Genomic DNA, 20,580 nt, shown 5'->3' with positions numbered 1-20,580 from the left:
ACACTGAATGCTGTGAAAAAGATTACTCCTCAGATTTAATTTTTAACATTCTGACGAACACCAATAAAAAAAGTTAATGAGGTGTAAATGGTGTGCTTGGATTAATATTTACAGAAATTGCTACATGTGCTATGTTGTACACCGGTAACTTGAATGCATCGAGAGCTTGTAGCTCCGCAGAATTTTGTGTTGCTTGGCTGATCTCTGATTTGTGCTCTTGTGACATAACCGTTCGGCTTTACATAATTTTCCGACCAAAATCCATAATGACTTTTGATGGTCTGCTCAGTAACCACGAAGCTGTGGCTATGCGGAATACATGTACTGGTGTTTCATAATGACAATATATGGTATAAGACAGAGATATAATGACATATAAGGTACATTCATTAAAAACAGGAATTATTACTCAGGATGACATTTTCTACACGGACAGAGTGACGCCATTGTTTATTTGAACACTCAACACAGGTCGATAAATTATCACAATTGTCATGTTGCTCGGCGTGCAACATGCAAGTGTAAATGGACGGTCGGGAACGCGGGTGAACTGGCCATGTCGTGTGGCTCCAGATATCCACACGCGAATGAAAGGAGAAAGTGGTGATGCTGTTCGGAGCATACTCACTGAAGGACCAATTTAGCTTCAATCATATTTCCAAATAAAAGTTTGAGCGGTCAAAGTCTTGCTCTGATGGAACTAAGATGCTAGCGCGATACGTGCACCATAAAGTTTTACCTTGAGTCACAAACTCTCTACAGAATTACTATTTAAAACCCTATTAACAATAAAAAAACAGGTAAACGTGGCACAGGGAATAAAAATTCGCGCCATATCACAATTACGGGACTTGTCTATAAATGTGTGTGTGTGTGTGTGTGTGTGCCTATGCGATATGGCTGAAGGGAGCGAGGTTTAACGTTGCCTGAATAAACTTCATTTGTCGTCTTTTTTTCCTCCATTTCACACATTATGTCAACAACAAGCAAATTGACATAATGGGATGAATAAAGTATCCATCCATTCATCTACCCATTTTAAGTTCAAAAAATATCACAGCACACCACCAAACAAAAATGTCACTTAAGTGGAGACACATGTCAGTTTGATACTTTCTGCTATCAAAAAGAGGATCATGAATTAGTTCTGTCTGCCTCTATGAATCATTGGCATGGACAAACAAGGATATGTTACAAAAAAAAAAATCTTTTTTTGGCCAATGAAGTGAAGTTTAATCATTTCCAGCGGCACACAAGAGCTCTTAAAATAATGCGCTCCAGGAGTGGCACACTGGTCGAGGATCCATGATCGATCTATGGCGTTTGGCTATTGAGACTGGGCTCCACTATATACAAATGTACAGTATATTGTTGCAATATTCATTTTGATTTTGTCTTTATTTGCATATTGGGTATTGGAATCATCTTAAAGTAAAGCCCCCTATCCCTCTGATACTGGATTGTCTCATTTTCATAACATTAGTGTATCTAGATTCCTCCTGACATGTTTTGACCGGTGTTGACTTTTTTTGACCTGCCTTTTTCTCTCACATAAATCCTTTTACGATGCACCACAAAAAAATAGAAGCATATGAAAAGGGTGGCGAATAACAGCATATTTTGTGTATATAGCCCACCTGTCTCCATGTGTTTCCTGCATCTGAGGTGATGTACACACTGACGTTGCTGGTGGTCAGCCCAGAACCAAAGGAACCTTTCATGCAAACAAAAGACAACAATGTGAATTTTCGCAAAGCGTGTCGCAACTTCCTGCCTGTACGTGTGTTTGTGGTGTGGTGTGTGAGTGTGTTTCTTCTAACTTACTTTCATTTTGTTTTCCGTGTTGGGGGGACGGAACAGATAACGTTATGTGCGCATGCGGGTTGCTATTTTAGTGTGCAAACTGAGGAATCGAGCGGATGAAAGTTTAAGATGGCGGCGAAAAAAACTCACAAAGGTCTACTAATTACGACATTTAAGAAATGGTAATGCAAGTCTGATTTTTCATATGAATCATCCGAAGGGCGTATCACTAAACTCACCTGCGATGTATGCACAGAACACGAGAGCGAGATACGACGGGAGGCACGATTCCGAGGCAAGTTGGTCATTAGATCTATAGGCTAATCGCTATGAAAAATATTATGAAACAGTGTTAGAATAGAAAAAGACAATGTTGTCATGTTTTCAAGTTTCATCTTGTTACATGCTTGATTAACCTCGAAATGCTTGTGTTCAGAGCATCTTGCACACAATGGAAGCATAGAGAGATCAAGGGACACGAGCAGATGGTACCTCAGAGAGAAAGATTTAACCTTGGACAGAAGGGAGTACTCAAAAACTCCATCATGAGAAAGGGTCACGAGCCAGATTACAGATGCCGCTCGTTAAAATGTACATGTGTCTGTTAGTGTTTGGATGTTGGTGATGGGACCAAGAGATTGCTTTGTCTAAGGGGCGACCCAATGGGGTCCTCCAGAGGTGTGTCATGTTAATGAAGATGGGAGTGTTTTTCTGATATATTCCTTGTAATTTGCATATACAGTCAATAATTTCCCCATTGCGGGACAAATAAAGGATATCTTATTTCTTATTTCTTAAAAAGGCCGGCAGAGGTCGGTGACAGTGGGAAGCGCACACTGAGTGGCTTCATGGAGAACTGCACCTCCTGCCGGCAGTGAAAGTCGATCTGTTCCTGCGTCGAGCCTTTGTCAACCGTCCGAGTGAAAATCTCTGACAAAGTCTTGGTTATTCTATAATTTACTGGTTGTAGCATGGTAACTTTAGGAATAAAACATTCGTCACAAGGTGTAGCAATGCTAACGTTGGTAGCACTAATGATGATGTGTGTTAGATTCTTTCGTCAATGGATAGTAGATTACACATGCATCGTCTTGGAAAGAGGATGTCAAGCCACATCAATACTTACCTGAATTAATGATTATCAGTAAATTAATCTTTGCAGTTTGAGATTGGAAAAAATACTCTGATTTTGTGGTATGCTGTATTCATGATGCCATATGAGTACACCATATTTTGATCCATTTATTTTTTGGAATAAACCTGGAGTACACAGCTGCTGATGTAATGTTCATTGTTAATGCATAGTTTTCAAACATTTACCCTTGAAACATTATACTTTTGAGTTTCAGAATTCTTGATTATGAATATCAGTCATGAAAAAAAAAAAGGGTTCCCATGATGAACGTTTACGGAACCCAAAATTAGTTACCGTGGTTTCCCATTGGGTAATCCGACGGAACCGAAAAACGGTTACCGCGAATTTCCGAAATCCTCAGGCCTGCTCCTGAATTAATAAAATTTTTTGCAGCATTTGTTTATCATTGTATGTATATGTTGTTGTTTGTGTTATTATCATATGCAATTGAATAAGTAGACCGTTTCAGAATTCGAAATTTGGGACTCTCTAAATGCATAATGTGACTCATACTTTTCTGATCAGCGAGTCCCTGGGACTCACTGGGGGTAAACTGTAACATTGTCACTGATTATGTAATCAGGATCAAACATTTTTTTTTAAATGAACTGTTGTCCGTTGATGTAACAGAAAGAAAAAAAAAGAATGAGATTCCAGGAATATATAAAACAAATGTAGATTATTTTTGAGGATTACATTTTAATGTGGGGAGAGAGAGACCAGTTTTAGATTTGAGCTCGGAGCGCGCGCTTTCAAACTTGGGGGGCAAACAACCTGTTCGGGAGTTGAGTAGAGAAATGGTCACAATATAGCTCAATAGACTGCCGTTGCTCATCCGCGGGATGCTAGTTGGCCATCAAGCAAATGACACCCTGGATATGTTGTTGATCTTAAAGCCAAGGGAATGGACAGTGATTGTTTGGATCATATACACTGCAGGTCTTTTGGTGGCGTGCAAATCTCACTTGATGCCCAACAGCTGGTGGCGGCTGGGTGGATGCAGTTTTTTTAGGTTTATGTGCCCTCAATCAGAAACGGATAGCCCTACTGTTAGAAAAATGTACAGCTTCAGACGGACTCAACCCGACAGCCAACACTTTCGCCTCTCAAACCTTGTACTGTCCGAATTCATTTCCAATAAGAATCCATTTCAATACAAACTGCAACACAAGGGGTATATCAACCTCCCGTTGCACTGCAAAACTGTTCGGATATGATAAAGCAAACAGAACAACATACGCCATGACGAAGCAGCCAAACAGGACAGGTTTATCAGAGAATAAAATCGGAAATTTCCTTTCCGAATTCAAATTTCACAACTACAAAATTCAGCAAAAAGTCCAGCAAAGCGAAATTGAAGATTGAAAATTCAAATTCATAACATCGGATTTGTCTAATCATCATCAAAATTCTCAACATATTTTTTTGTTGTTCACTGAGAAATGGATGAAAAGCTTGCTTTTTCCAAAAGGGTGCAGTCATTTATGTTCAACACTTTAGGTGGAAAATAAATCCTGACTTTCAGGAAAAACTTTGAAATGTGTGATTCAGAGATAAAATGTATGTTATTAAAAAGGCCTACAATGTATACATGTTTAAATTCGATATGTTTCCCCTCCCCCACTCTCGCATTGCTTCCATGTGTTTAAGGCAAGGTCCACACACCCACACTTTTGAAGAAAACTTGTGCATCTCCAGACACCTGCGGCACTGAGCTGCTGAGTTATTGACACTGAGGATTCATGTGGGAGTAAATATCACAGATGTGTGAATTTACCCAGGGGGGGTCAGTGGTCTCATTTTCTGGCAGTTCTTACTTTTCCTCCACAGTGTGCTACAATGAGTATTTCCTTTGCCTCGTTTTCTGGCAGAAACTTTGCTGGTCAGAGGCAGAAATTAAATGTTGGTGCTCTGCCTTTCTCTGTGAGGTGGCACATGTTGCAGTGAACATCTTATTATCTCTCTTATATTGTTAGTGAGTCCCTTTCACAGCACTCAGAGGTGTCTCTAAAATTTAAGGTATTAGAGAGCGGGGGGAGATGGAGGGAGATAGAGAGATAGATAGATAGATAGATAGATAGATAGATAGATAGATAGATAGATAGATATGTTCCTTTTAAAGAACTGCTGTACAGTTAAATCTCCAGTTGTTTGTATTCCTTGAATGAGCAATGGCCTGGCACCCTCTTAACCCAGAACATTTGCATTATAAAATATAAAGGTATCCAAGTACTTAACTCAAATAAGACTGGCATTGGTTCATTTAGACCAGGGGTGTCAAACTCATTGCACATTGTGGGCCACATACGGCCTCAGTAGATGTCAAGTGGGCCGGACCATGAAAATTATACCATACTCTGCTATAAATAACCAAAACAATGTATTTTCTTTGTTTTGGTATCGTGAAGCACAAGAACATTAGGAAAATGTTGAAATTTAAGGAACATATCTTTTACAAAACATTTCATGAAACACCTTAGATTTCCTGAGACAAATGTGCAATTTACTTTGATCATTTGCATATATGCATTGCAACGAATCCCACTGATTGTACAAAGGCACGAAACGTTAACAAATAATTGGTATTGAAAAATATAGTAATGCATTTCAAGACGAAACTAAATAAAGAAAGGAATTTTTAAACCAGTTACACGTGCATATAAAATCTAAATTTAATTCCTGCCTACACTTTACATACTAAATAGAAAACAGCGGATAATGCATGAATTGCATCTTGTGAAAAATATCGTTCCGTGTTTTTTATGCATTTTTTCACTTTTTAATTATCCTGCGGGCCTGATTGAACCTCCTCTGGGGCCGGCTCCGGATGGCGGGATGTATATTTGACACCGCTGATTTAGGCAATAAATGCAACTGACTTTATCTTTTGAATTTATCTTGTGTTTTTATGCTGTTTACGGATTTTTCCCAGTTTAACCTTCTATTGAGTGATGCTATTAGCAGGACATAGTGAGTAGGCAAAGAAGGCGTCAAAAACTCACCTGATGCTACAATGATCCCAGGTGCTGAGTCTCTACTTGCTATGTTTCCAGATGTGTAGGGATTTGCAGAGACATGAAGATGAAGATGCAATGAGCAATATGGCTGTGTAAATAAACAAAAACAAAAATAGTCACAGGCCTAATTCTTCAAACTATAAAGCCTAACCAAAAGCAGCACACAAAAAATAATAATAATAATAATAATCCCCCCAAAATGATGGAACTCTTTGGGTAATAATCCAATAATCCCATGTCAGTCAATGTATCACATATGCCATTCCTCTATTGGCTGGGCTCGCCATTAGTTTTGATTTGGTTAACCTTTAACAGCACCATTCTCATTACGGCCGAGCAAAATGCCAGTGATGCAGGCCATGCGGTGACAGAATGTTTAGGGGTTTATTAAAACGTTGACATTTGCTGACAAATTGCCGTATAATATAGGTAGAAGGCAAAGCTTGCGGCAGAACGGCACACTGAAGAAAGAAGAATGACTGTTGGTGAATAAAGCTCTTTCTGATCTGCAAACACATAGTCCTCAGGAAATGATATCAAACTATATGAAGACTATTTTTCTCATTCATCAGGGTGAGACCCCCAAACAAAGAGGTACATTACTATGTTTGAAAAGTAACAAAATATTCCCAGTTGCTTTTAGAAATAAATTGACAAAAGAACATCTATTGCATTTTTTTTTTCAGTTTTGCCTAGTTCCATCCGCAAATCTTTAATGAGAGTTTTGCTTATTGGATGACATGAAACTGGATAACTTTTAAGTTGACCTGGCTCAGAACACTTTGTCGGCAACCTCAACAATGGAGGCACCAAACATGATCCACGCAGACTCAATGTCACCTGCCTTGGCCGGGACGTGGGCAAAGTTCTGCTGGAGTTCGGAGATGAAACTCTTTCTGACTGGGGATCCTGCCAGACCTTCCCAGCGACCCCTCACAAGAGATTTGGGTCTGCCAAGGTCGGGCCGGCATCTTCCGGAGCCAACACACCACCAGGTTGACAGCTTGGCCTCCTCTTCACCCGAGTATCCAAAACATGTGCTCGCAAATCCGATGACACGACTACAAAGTCGATCATGGAATACGAATGTGTCAATGATTAACGTCCCTGTAGTTTCATTGATTAAATATATTGCGCCATGCAGTTCATTCTGAGAACCGAGTGGGCAGATCACATGACATGCCTGCGTTAAATTCATTGGCGTCAGAAAAATAAGGACAAATGCTACGGTTTTGATTAGCTTTGGCATTGACAATAAATAAATAAACCTGCCTCATGGAAATCGTTTGAGAATTGAGCAAATTATGTCTTATTTTCTAGTTCCATCCGCAAATCTTTCATGAGAGTTTTGCTTGCATGGGCTTTACCTTCTATGAGAGCGAACACTGCCACAGAGGAGTAGCTTTAGCATCTAGCTTAATCGTGCTCAGCTCAGCAGTTGGAAACCTTCAATGACCGCGGAGTTTCAGACTGGAGGGGTGGAGGGGGCGTTGCTGTCTGGACTTGGACCAGACATTCAAGATTGATCGCTGTGGTAATCTCAATTGTTAATGTAAACATGTGAAAATTTAATGAAACTAAGTCAGGCTTCTTCTTCATGTTTATGTGGGTGCCACCGAACTTCTTCTTCTCCTTTCGGCTTGTCCCTTTTCAGGGGTTGCCACAGCGGTGGGTGCCACCGAACGTTCACTTGAAAACTGGTTGAAGTGGAAACTATTTTGAAATGTCATTTGACATTTGAAATGTCACTTTTTCTTCTTATTTTCCTTCTACAACTTTTAGGATTATATTTAGAATAAATGAAATTAATATTGAGTCAGTAAATTCATACTCATAATCCAGCATGATTGGCACCAGGAATATGCCACCCCTTTGAAACCAAATGAAAATTCCATTCAGATTTGCCCTGTGATGTGTGGGGTATTTCCATTCCATTTGTTTGATTCAAACTGGAATACAAAGGCTCACATAAATGTGACTAGTGACTGTTTTGCTTTGTTTCTCTTTTCCTTTAATTCAAATAGGATATTTGCAACCAGCTGCTTTTTCTTTGGCGATCTCTACATTTCCCCTTATTTTCTGAGATGTTACAGACCAAAATAGCAACTGAATCACAATATGTGCACAATCAGTTAGAAGTAATGTCATATTATTGAAAAATAAAGGGATAGAAAATCAACAAAAAAAATTATATACCTGTATATATATATAATATATATATATATATATATATATATACACACACACACATATACACACTCACAAAACATCCATACTTTTTTTATGTGACCTCAATACATGTTCGCCTCATTATGCGGAGGCAGGTTCGATTCCGGGCTTCCGGGCCCCGGTATTCCTGTGTGGAGTTTGCATGTTTTCTCTGTGTCTGTGTGGGTTTTCTCCGGGTACTCCGGTTTCCTCCCACATTTCAAAAACATGCATTGCAAGTTAATGGAACACTCTAAATCGTTCCAAGGTGTGAGTGTGAGCCCCAATGGTTGTTGGTCTATGTGTGCCCTGCTGGCTGGCAAGTATGATAGAGTGCACCCCACTCACTGCCCAAGATACGCTCCCTCGTGAGGATAAAATGGTTCAGCTAATGGATGCATGGATGGATGAATCATTCATTCATTCATTCGTCTTCCGAACCGCTTTATCCTCACTAGGGTCGCGGGGGGTGCTGGAACCTATCCCAGCAGTCTTCGGGCAGTAGGCAGGGGACACCCTGAATTGGTTGCCAGCCAATCGCAGGGCACACAGAGACGAACAACCATCCACGCCCACACTCACACCTAGGGACAATTTAGGGCGTTCAATCAGCCCGTCATGCATGTTTTTGGAATGTGGGAGGAAACCGGAGTACCGGGAGAAAAGCCACGCAGGCCCGGGGAGAACATGCAAACTCCACACAGGGAGCCCGGAGCTGGAATTGAACCCGGTACCTCTGCACTGTGAAGCCGACATGCTAACCACTGAACTACCGGGCCGCCATGGATGAATCAATTAATTAAAAACAAATCAAGAGGTTATTTGATTATTTATTCCATTTCCAACGCCACTTATCCTGAATAGGGTTGCAGCGAGTTGCTAGAGCCCATCCGAGCTGACTTCTTGAATTGGTTGCCATTCATCCATCCATCCATTTTCCGAACCGCTTGATCCTCCCTAGGGTCGCGGGGGTGCTGGAGCCTATCCCAGCCGTCTTTGGGCAGTAGGTGGGGGACACCCTGAATCGGTTGCCAGCCAATCGCAGGGCACACAGAGACAAACAACCATCCACGCTCCCATCCACACCTAGGAACAATTTAGAGTGTTCAATCAGCCTGTCATGCATGTTTTTTTGGAATGTGGGAGGAAACCAGAGTACCCGGAGAAAACCCACGCAGGCCCGGGGAGAACATGCAAACTCCACACAGGGAGCCCGGAGCTGGAATTGAACCCGGTACCTCTGCACTGTGAAGTCGACGTGCTAACCACTGGACTACCGGGCCGCCAGGTTGCCATTCAGTCACATATATAAACACGCACACACACACACATGCACACGCACACACGCACGCACACACAGGTACAAGTACTCGGTAGTATGAGTTTAAGAAAATGGTGTCACTCTCATGAAGCTCTCATGACATTTTATGATCCATGTATGAACCTATCCAGGTAATTCCAAAAGGTTTTACACACTTCGCAATGTCTGCATTCCCTTCAGCAATCCAATGCTTGATAGGTTCATTGACAACTCGCAATGTGCGTGCATTTGCTTGTAAATGATATGTTGTCTATGCTGTGGGATGGACTGGTAACCAGTCCACAGTGGACTTTATGGGGACTAACAGAGAAAGAAAATGGATAGACTGATAAATAAATGCAGAGACTCACTGGCATACAGTGTATGCTATTGCCTCGCAGGTCTTTGTTTGGTGCCTGTAATAACCTCCAGTCTCTGCCTCTGTTGTAGGTAATATGCGTCTTTACTTGCTTATCTGTCTTTTTGTTGGCCAAGAACATGCCTTTTATTCCTGCCACCTGCAAAAGCAGAAAAAAAATCAAACAGCTCAGAGACAAAGCCAAAAATAAAAAAACAACTTGGAAATGATTTCTGTCACAGTAACACGAGTGAAAATGAAAACAATTACACTGGAATCAAAATCCAAAGCGCCAAATGCAACCCAATCAAACCCGCTTGCCTCTTTTGTGTTCCCAACGAGACCAAAGACAGCCACAAACACTGAGTGGCAAATGATCGACTGGCTGTACATTAGCACATGCCCAGTATGTTTCTAAAATGTTTCTGATTGCTTGCTCGAGGAGGAGTAGCTTGGGGATACTGAAGTGAGTCAGAGGCAGTTGCACCAGGCAATGAAACTTTACTTTTACAACTTTACTTCAATCTGCCCCAGAGGCAGGATTTAGAATATTTTACATTGTGGGTGGTGACCCCAATCAAGACAGTGAATTTGATTCCTTAGATTGAGCCAAAGTAAGACATGAGCAGCATCCCTAGCTGCTTTATTATTTTCTTCTTTTTTGATTACCGCATTTTCCGCACTATTGAGCGCACGAAAAAGTCTTCCATTTTCTTAAAAGCTCACCGAGCGCCTTACAATCCGGTACGTCTTTTGTATGGTCATTTCAGTAATACGTCCACTCCAAGATGGCTCCTTCCTGGAGACATGCTTCCAATGTTATAACTTGCTGTTGGTTCAGTGAACTGTGTCGCTGCTGTATTAAATAAGTTTGTGTTGCAGCTCCGAAAAAAGGATAGCTGTGGTGTTAATTTTTTAAAACAGTCTCAACAAATACAGGTACGTCTTTGTCTGTCTCCGTGCCTTCTTCCGTTCGACTCGAGAGGCGTTCAAGACCCCCTCCGAAAGACGTAAAGTAACGAGTACTTCAATGAAACTACAAACATTGAAAATACATCAAAACTGAAAAGCAAGCGAGGATATCACAAAATAAATTCTATAGCCCCCCCCTACAGAATTGATATTGTGATTTCATCATTTATGAATACACAACAAAGAAATAAATAACTACGACTGATATCTTGTGTTATTTTGACTTCAAGATGGCGCTGCGAGAGTGGCTGCCTTTCCAGCAGCTCCTAGTTTGTTCTTCTACTTCTTCCTCTCATAACTTTGCTGATGTGAAGCGGAAATTTCTCCATTGTGAGACTATTAAAGGTTTTCTTATTTTATCTTATCTGATTGTACTCTTGGAGGTACGATAAAGGAAATGCTAATGTGTTTTTCGGAGGCGGTCATGAACGCCTCTCTAGTTGACTGGAAGAAAAGAAGGGAAGGAGACAGACAAAGACACACCTGTATTTGTTGAAAAAATGAGAGCTGTGGTTGTGGTTTTATTTATTTTTTTAAACACAGACTTTATTTATGGTTTTCACAGTCTCAACAAATAAAGGTACTGTACATCTTTGTCCATCTCCGTGCCTTCTCTTCCGTTGTACTCGAGAGGCATTCATCGCCGCCTCCGAAAAACGTAAATTAATTATTACTTCAATGAAACCACGAAGAAAATCAAGCGAGAAAATCACAAAATAAATTCTGTAGGGGGATATAGAATTTATTTTGTGATTTCCTCGCTTGATTTTCTGTTTTGATGCATTATTTTCAATTTTCGTAGTTTCATTTAAGTACAGTCATAGTTAATTTACATTTTTCAGAGGCGGTCATGAACGCCTCTCAAGTTGAACGGACGTCTCTCGAGTTGAATGCAAGGAGTGTAGTACCATCTAGTGGAGGCATTGTAGATTGCGCCTTTTGATGCGAAGCGTCCAATGTCGGAAACAAATTTATAAAATAGCCATTCATTGAAGGTGCGGCTCATAATCCAGTGTGTCTTTTAGTGCGGAAAATACGGTAAATTGTTACATGCTGTTGATTTGTCTGTAAATTATCGCTATGTTGCATCGGAGGCCCATAAATAACACTAATTTTAGTTGAAAACCATTTTTGAATGAGGTTCTAATTCTGTTTGTGTTAAAAGTAGCATTTGTACAAAAAACAGAAACTTTTTTTTACATTCACACAATGAGAGAAAAAAAAAGCATCATGTAAAAATGTTTGCTCTTATTCCAAAAGGAATTCAAAATAATTTAGAAAGAAAATGCTTCATCGTATCCAGCCATCATAAATATCCTGTTATTCTAGCAACTGATAAAAGAGTTGCAGTCAGAAACCCCCAAGCGGCACACCTCGGACAATGCTGATGAACAGAATTGCAATACATTCATGTACGAAAGAATCCCACCGCCAATGAGGATCATTTATGTTGTACAGGTAGAAAACATCATTCAAAAAGTAATAAAATATGATATGTTTACCTCATATAGATCAACCATGACGTTTCCTTCGGGGCCCATGCTACTGACAACGTTCTCCAAAGCCAGAGTGTAATAGACACCTGATGTGTCAGACACATACAAATTATATGTTTCATTCTGGTTCCAATCCTGTACTGCTGCCACAACACGGTTTTCGTCTGTGCTGATGACATGCAAGTCCTGCAAGAAAGATCAAGCCATTAAAGGACCTTTTGGGCGCGCGCGCATATATATATATATATATATATATATATATATATATATATGTGTGTGTGTGTGTGTGTGTGTGTGTGTGTGTGTGTGTGTAGGGGTGTTCACACGGGTGATATATATAGGGGTGTTCACACGACAAGATTTGGTCCGGTGCTGCCCCAGTAGAGCATTCACATGTGCAAATTAGCTCCGGCGTAGCTCCGGAAAACAACTTACACCAGACCAAATTTGATCCACCTCAGGGAGGTGGTTTAAAAATTTGCTGCAGAGCAAATGCTTGTTTGCGAAGCAGCACCGGTGTAAATTTGCACGTGTGAACGCAACTGGGTTAAATTTGCTCCAGAGCAAATGCTTGTGAAGAGTTTACATACGGCGAGAATGCGTTGCTTTCGTGCTCTGTCGGACTTCCGTCATGTGTTTGTTTAATAACGACACAAGACCTGGCTGGTAACATCTTTCCTTTTGTAGGAAACTGGACTGTCTCGGAGTTGTTTGTGTAGTTTGTTCCTTTGTTGTGTGTTCACAACCCCCCGCCCCCCATATAATTTATTTTGTGATTTCCTCTCTTGATTTTCTGTTTGGCGCATTACATGTTTGCTTTTCTGAGTGTCATTGAAGTCATCGTTGATTTACGTTTTCGGGGGCGGTCACTCTCGAGCAGAAGGCACGGAGACCGAGAAGGAGAAGGACGTGCCTGTCCAGTAGTCGCTTGAGTTGTGTATACGTTTTAAAAAGAACCAACATGACAGCTCATTTGTTTTCTGTCGTTTTGCTCCGCTGCAGAAACTGCCGTGTGAACGCAAGTGGGGCTGCACCCACGCTGTGCCGGTGCTGACACGCTCAGCGGCTTTGTACGTGTGAACGCTCCACACAATTTGCTGCGGTGCAAAATATATCGCAACAAAATACATCGGTGCAGCCCATTACAGGTGCAAGACACAAGCGCCACGGGACTGTCCAGCAACGACAGTCAAATGGCGCCGACATTCCTCCCAGTAAAAAACAGTGCTGGTATACCCATGCTGCCGAGAAGGCGCAACCACCAAGCACAGAGTCTCCTCCTTGATGAATGTCGTGGCCAAAAAATGCTGAAAAAAGTCCATATCAGGTCCACACGACGTAACAACAAACACAAAGTGACAAAACAAACACAAAAACAACAAAAAAAGGCAAGGCTCATGAGAGCACTTGCCGACGGCTGCCTACTCGGGCGGCATCTTGACTTGACTATATATATATATATATATATATATATATATATATATATATATATATATATATATTAGAGCTGTCAGTTTAGCACGTTTTATTGGCATTAATTTAAATGAATTTTAACGGGATTACATTTTTTCTCGCGGGATTAACGCGGGACATGTCACAAGCGGATGTTACGTTGCTCTATAAATACACCAGAAACAAAACAACAAGCGCGCTGCAGAAGTCCACGCCCATGTCTGTTTTGCAAGCCACGGCAGCGCTAGACACCGAAAACGGATACTTAAAGAGTTTATGAATGGAAAGTTTACTTTTAAAAAGTTGCCAGATTGCTCCACTGACAAGACCAAAGTTACCTGTTCTTCTCTCTCTGTGTATCATACAGGTATACGATGTATGCCACTGACGCGATTGTTACTTGTTTGGAACTATTTTGTGTGGAAGGTTACAGCGTTCCGTGTCCATATAAATAGAGCGGGTGGAGCTTCTCTGTGTTCGTCTGACAGTGACAGTGCGCTGCTGTGGTAGCCACCTAGCGAAAATAAAACGTCTCCAGTGTTGTCATCGAACCAAGTGTAGTCATCCGAAATGAGGTCTACCCAAAACCGTAGAGAGACTTACGCGCAAGAAGGACCAACACAATCAACATAGCCTGACTGTGTTAGGGAGAGTGAAACCCCCCTCTTTCAGAATGGTTTGTCCCAGCAGCACGGGGGAAGTGCGTGCGCTTGTTTGTACGGCCGGCAGTTTTGAATACAGCGGCACATAACGAACACTGGTGTCCGGTGTCTCGTTATTCTCCAACAAACATACAGAAACAGACTGCTGTGTTCAAAGCAAACTTGAGAAAAACTAAGTATGCAACCATGGTTTAAATCCACTATAGGCTGAGTACTAGTTTACCTTAGATGTGCACTTTATAATGTTATATTGCTCTGTTTTGATTTCATAAAAAAAAAAAAGCTGTTAAAGCAGCTGTTGTATGACAAAATATTTTTTTCACTGTTGTTGATGGACAGTAATATTGTGTGAGAGATTATGTGTGAACAACTGCTCCAAGTGAAAAATGTTCATGTAAAATTGAAAATCGAAATTGTTATTTCAGTAAATGTTTGCATTTGGCAGATAGAAAACTGATTCATGATTCCAAGTTGATGAGAGCATTTAAATGGGGAAAAATAGGACAAAAAATGTAAAAGGAAATTCCGAAACGATAAAAAATGTGTGAGTAATGACGATTAATTTTTTAGTTCATTTGAGTTAATTTTGACAGTTGCATTTTTAATTAGATTAAATATTTTAATCGTTAGACAGCTCTAATATATCTATCTATCTATATATATATATCCAATCCAATCCATCCAATTTCCGAACCGCTTGATCCTCACTAGGGTCGCGGGGGGTGCTGGAGCCTATCCCAGCCGTCTTCGGGCAGTAGGCGGGGGACACCCTGAATCAGTTGCCAGCCAATCGCAGGGCACACAGAGACGAACAACCAACCACGCTCACACTCACACCTAGGGACAATTTAGAGCGTCCAATCAGCCTGCCATGCATGTTTTTGGAATGTGGGAGGAAACCGGAGCACCCGGAGAAAACCCACGCAGGCCCGGGGAGAACATGCAAACTCCACACAGGGAGGCCGGAGCTGGAATCGAACCCGGTACCTCTGCACTGTGAAGCCGACGTGCTAACCACTGGACTACCGGGCCGCTCTATCTATCTATCTATCTATCTATCTATATATATATATATATAGATAGAGATACATCCACACCTACTGGCTAAAGAAACTCACAGCACTCCATGAGCGCCTAGCAGCACAAATGAACCAGCTGCTGAGGGATGGGACTCACCCAGGATGGCTAACCGAAGGGCGAACGATCCTGATCATGAAGGATCCCTCAAAGGGTGCAGTCCCATCCAACTATCGGCCAATAACCTGTCTCTCCACAACATGGAAGCTCATGTCAGGCATCATTGCGGCTAAGATAAGTGGACACATGGATCAATACATGAGCGAAGCACAGAAGGGCATTGGTAGAGATACCAGAGGAGCCAAACATCAGCTCCTGGTTGACAGAACAGTCGCACAAGACTGCAGGTCCCGACGTACCAACCTGTGCACAGCCTGGATTGATTACAAGAAAGCCTATGACTCGATGCCACATACATGGATCACTGGATGCTTGGAGTTGTATAAGGTGAACAGGACCCTAAGAGCCTTCGTTGCGAACTCGATGAGGATGTGGAAAACCACACTTGAAGCCAATGGCAAGCCACTTACCCAAGTGTCCATCAAATGTGGCATATACCAAGGTGATGCACTCTCCCCACTGCTGTTCTGCATAGGACTGAACCCCCTAAGCCAAGTAATCACCAAGACAGGCTATGGATACCGCCTCAGAAATGGAGCTACAATCAGTCACCTCCTCTACATGGATGACATAAAGCTGTATGCTAAGAGCGAAAGGGACATAGACTCCCTGATCCACACAACCAGGATCTACAGCAGCGACATCGGGATGTCATTCGGGCTTGAGAAATGTAGTCGGATGGTGACTAAGAGAGGAAAGGTAGTCCGCACTGAAGGTGTCTCGCTCCCTGAAGGAACAATAGCAGACATTGAGGACAGCTACAAGTACCTCGGTATACCACAAGCCAATGGCAACCTCGAACTGGCAACAAGGAAAGCGGCTACGGCCAAATACCTCCAGCGAGTGAGGCAAGTCCTAAGAAGCCAGCTCAATGGCAAGAATAAGACCCGGGCAATAAACAGCTATGGCCTGCCAGTGATCAGATACCCTGCAGGAATAATAAGGTGGCCAAAGGAAGAGATTCAGACCACGGACGTTAAGACCCGAAAGCTCCTAACCATGCATGGAGGGTTCCATCCCAAATCCAGCGCCCTGAGACTGTACGCAAGCCGAAAGGAAGGAGGCCGGGGACTAGTGAGTGTGAGAGCCACTGTCCAGGATGAAACATCCAAGCTCCATGAATACATCAAGGAGAAGGCTCCAACGGATGACGTACTCAGAGAATGTCTCAGACAATGGGGAACAGAAGATGAGTCCCTGGAAGAGGGACCATCATGGGAGGACAAGCCCCTACATGGGATGTACCACCGGACCATAACTGAAGTGGCCGATCTCAAGAAGTCCTATCAGTGGCTAGAGAGGGCTGGCCTGAAGGACAGCACAGAGGCACTCATCCTGGCTGCTCAGGAGCAGGCCCTGAGCACCAGAGCCATTGAGGCCCAGATATACCACACCAGACAAGACCCAAGGTGTAGGTTGTGCAAAGAGGCACCTGAGACGATCCAACACATAACTGCAGGGTGTAAGATGCTGGCAGGGAAAGCCTACATGGAACGCCATAACCAGGTGGCTGGCATAGTCTACCGAAACATCTGTGCGCAGTATGGACTGGAAACCCCAAGGTCAAAATGGGAAACACCTCCGAAGGTGGTGGAGAATGGCAGAGCTAAGATCCTGTGGGACTTCCACATCCAGACTGACAAGATGGTAATGGCGAACCAACCAGATATCGTGATCATAGATAAAGGGCAGAGGAAAGCCGTTGTAGTGGATGTAGCGGTGGTCCCAAGTGATGGAAACATCAGAAAGAAGGAACACGAGAAACTCGAGAAATACCAAGGGCTCAGAGAGGAGCTGGAGAGATCCTGGAAGGTAAAGGTGACAGTCGTGCCTGTGGTGGTCGGAGCACTCGGGGCAGTGACCCCCAAACTAGATGAGTGGTTGCAACAGATCCTGGGAACAACATCGCACATCTCAGTCCAGAAATGTGCAGTGCTGTGAACAGCAAGGATACTGCGCAGAACCCTCAAGCTTCCTGGCCTCTGGTAGAGGACCCGAGCTGAATGAGGGACGGACACCACCCGAGGGGGGGTGAGACGAGGATTTATATATATATATATATATATATATATATATATATATATATATATATATATATGAGATTCAAGTGAAGTGTTATATTGGCTCGTATGGTGGGACACTATAAGGCAAATTTATGGAGGCACAGAAGGACAGACACAGGAAATGGTGCGGGTCACTTCATCTCAACGTTAACGCAACATGGACCAAAGGCACTCAAGCAGTTCGGAAATGACAGTCGGAAGCATGAGGACATTCTGTCACAAAATATCACCGTTTAGCATGGTAGAGGGGCCTGAACAGCAGTCTTCAACAGTAAAAAAAATACAACAAGCACATCAACAGAGCTTCAGTATTTTTCATGATCAGTGCATTCATGGCACCTAAATCTTAAAATTAAACAATTCACTATCTTTGAAATAACATAAAAGCTATGATGAAAAAATGAATAGAAGCACATGGAAGATCTTGAGATCGCCCGTACAGTGATTCAAGTAAAACTGACCTATGATCAGAAAAAATGTAAGTCGCACCTCGGAATCCAGCGTTCCCCTGTGTTCGGAATAGCAAACTTTAGTCTCAATGAGTAACAAAATAATATCTGTGAATGTCGAATTGTTTGTACATTTCTGAGATGACCTCTAATTGTCATGCTTTTATTTATTTCTTCTTTTTTTTTTTTGCTTGCCGTTTGTCTGGCTGTGCTTACCGTTTGTTCATTCCTTGATCAATGTAATCTATGACTTTCTTTCTGTGGCATTTTTATCATGTGTGTTGATTTCTGTTTTGCCGTTTATGTTCTTATTGCGCTGTCTTGTTTCTCACGTGTTATGTGCTTCCTTGGTTTTATTTTGCAAAATTGCTCTGTTTTTGGAGACCAAGATTTGGCATTTACACCTGCTTGACAACGATGTCCATCTGTAATGACTTTTTAGGAATCACGTGTTATTATTTTATGTACTTTTTCATTTTATTTTAATCTCAATGTGTAAGAATCGGACTGTAGACGAAGTACGTTTGCTGGTCACGTCTGGCAGCCTAAGACATACTTGTTTGAAACATGAAAGAATTAACTGTGTTCTCATTGGCTGTTCAGTGAGTATTGCCTGTTTGGACAGCAATTCGAGGAGACAAAGGGACTTTGAAAAGGGTCATGGACAATGTTACGTAACTTGAAAACGTCCTACTACTTACGCACGTGCTTCATTCTTACATTGTAGCTATTGTTCCAATCTACAGTATTAAGGACTGTGACTCATGGTGAAATGATCTTACCCACACAGCAAAAGAAAGGAGACTGTAATCATTACAAATATATCCGTTTCACCATAAGTTCGTATCATTGTAATCAAGTAGAGATTATGCAGATGAGGCAATGTTCTTTCCGACTGCCTGTAAAGCCTTGCAGAGAGCTTTCAGTGCCTACAGCTTGGTTGGAAAAAAAACCCCAAAAACGATAACAGTGACCAATTGTCAATGCAGATATGACAAACCAAGCTATAGTCACAATGAAGAAAGCACAATTAATCTCAATACACTGAATGATTTTTGGTTTCCATGTGTTAAATGCTTAAACCCCAGCATTCCACTGCTGCTCTACTCAGCATGTGAAGCTTATTTGTAAGAGACTTTGAAGGAAGAGGATTGGCAATTTAATGAACATGTCATAAAACTGACAATCCGGTATCTGGCATTTTCCTTGGGATAACATCATTATATTCATTGAAATATTGTATCTTACTTTTTTAATAATCACGCAGTGTTGGTTACCTTTGGCAAAGTGTACTTTGGCAGTTTCATTGGAGTAAAGACATCTCTCTTCGCAGACACATAGTAGATAGGCTTCCCTGTAGTCGACACCTACAGGTGACCATTGCATGAACGAGACAAAGAAGAAAAACATGATCAAATTGTTTAGAATAGTGTGTCTCCAAGTCTTGACGTTTAACACCGCTACATTGTTTTGAACTGTGATGCGGGTTTGGACAATCACCCACCTGGACAAACACATACTCATCTTGAACCACCAGAGAATTGGGGTCAATGTAGCCAGGGAATGGTTTGCCCTTGTTGGCATCTGTGCAGTTCTGCAGCTTGCAGGTGACATAGAGTGCCTCTGCTCCCAAACACACACAAACACAGAAGGCATCAGTCGTGGTGTTAACCGATGAAGATAGACAACCTTCCCATGAAGCCAGACGGCCTTTTCTGCCTTTCCATATTACTCGTGTCAATAAATCTTGATGCTAGTTGGAGGTTAAGATAGATGACCAAAGAGGCCAATTGCTTTCTTCGCCTTCAATTGAAGTCCGTCGAGAGAGTCGGACCCCACATGCGAGCATATGTGCTAGCTCTCTACACATGCACATGATCAATGGTGATAGTTTCTAGCATCTGATTGTAACATCAGACACAATAAATGTTTCTTTGTGGCCTTGTACTGTATGATTGGCCTTTCTTTTGTTGTGCTGATGTCAAAGAGAGGCATCGATTCCTTTTTCCATAATGCTTGCAGCAATACTTTTCATTTGGCACTGCCTACCTGGAAAAACACCATTACTGGAAAAACTCCAGACTTTTCGGCAACTTGGGCTTTTTGTTTTGTGTCAAATCTCTTTTTTTTGTTTGTTTTAATTGAAATTACATATGAAAATTAATGCTTTCATGATTCTTCACGTATCTTGAATAATTCATAGATGGAAAAAAAAGCAAAATTGTTGCCTCAAGGCGTTATTTAACTCAAACCATACACGTTATGTGGCTTGTTAAGCCCTGCGATCATTTTTCTATACAGACATTGCGGACTCGCACTACTCTGTTCAGAAATGAAGCGGCACATTGGCGCGGGACCCAAGAAACCATTCGTAAAAGAAAGCAAGTCCAAAGTTTGGGATCATTTAGAAAAAGAAAATAAAGTATAATGTGTCTAAGCATCAACAGCGTACCACAACAGAACATCTA

General features: G+C 41.8%; 1 protein-coding gene across 7 annotated transcripts in view; it reads right to left on the bottom strand.

The window, feature by feature from the left end:
* Positions 1–20,580, bottom strand: part of sorcs1 (sortilin-related VPS10 domain containing receptor 1) — a 190,538-nt gene that overhangs the window by 57,335 nt on the left and 112,623 nt on the right. For all 7 annotated transcript variants that reach the window (XR_015101929.1, XR_015101930.1, XR_015101931.1 and 4 more), the window contains exons 7-12: positions 19,617–19,735; positions 19,390–19,479; positions 12,296–12,475; positions 9,835–9,981; positions 5,941–6,043; positions 1,638–1,714 (exon numbers count right to left, since the gene is read on the bottom strand). Coding sequence is in view for 4 of the 7 variants with exons in the window: in XM_086121207.1 (XP_085977333.1) it covers positions 1,638–1,714; positions 5,941–6,043; positions 9,835–9,981; positions 12,296–12,475; positions 19,390–19,479; positions 19,617–19,735 (716 nt within the window). In the remaining 3 variants the exon portion in view is untranslated. The remainder of the gene's footprint in view (positions 1–1,637; positions 1,715–5,940; positions 6,044–9,834; positions 9,982–12,295; positions 12,476–19,389; positions 19,480–19,616; positions 19,736–20,580) is intronic.

The sequence above is a fragment of the Hippocampus guttulatus genome, chromosome 9 (genome assembly GCF_054856545.1).
Source record: "Hippocampus guttulatus isolate MCC_2025c chromosome 9, RoL_Hgut_1.0, whole genome shotgun sequence".
Taxonomy (NCBI): Eukaryota; Metazoa; Chordata; class Actinopteri; order Syngnathiformes; family Syngnathidae; genus Hippocampus; species Hippocampus guttulatus.
This window is presented reverse-complemented; position numbering and strand designations above follow the sequence as displayed.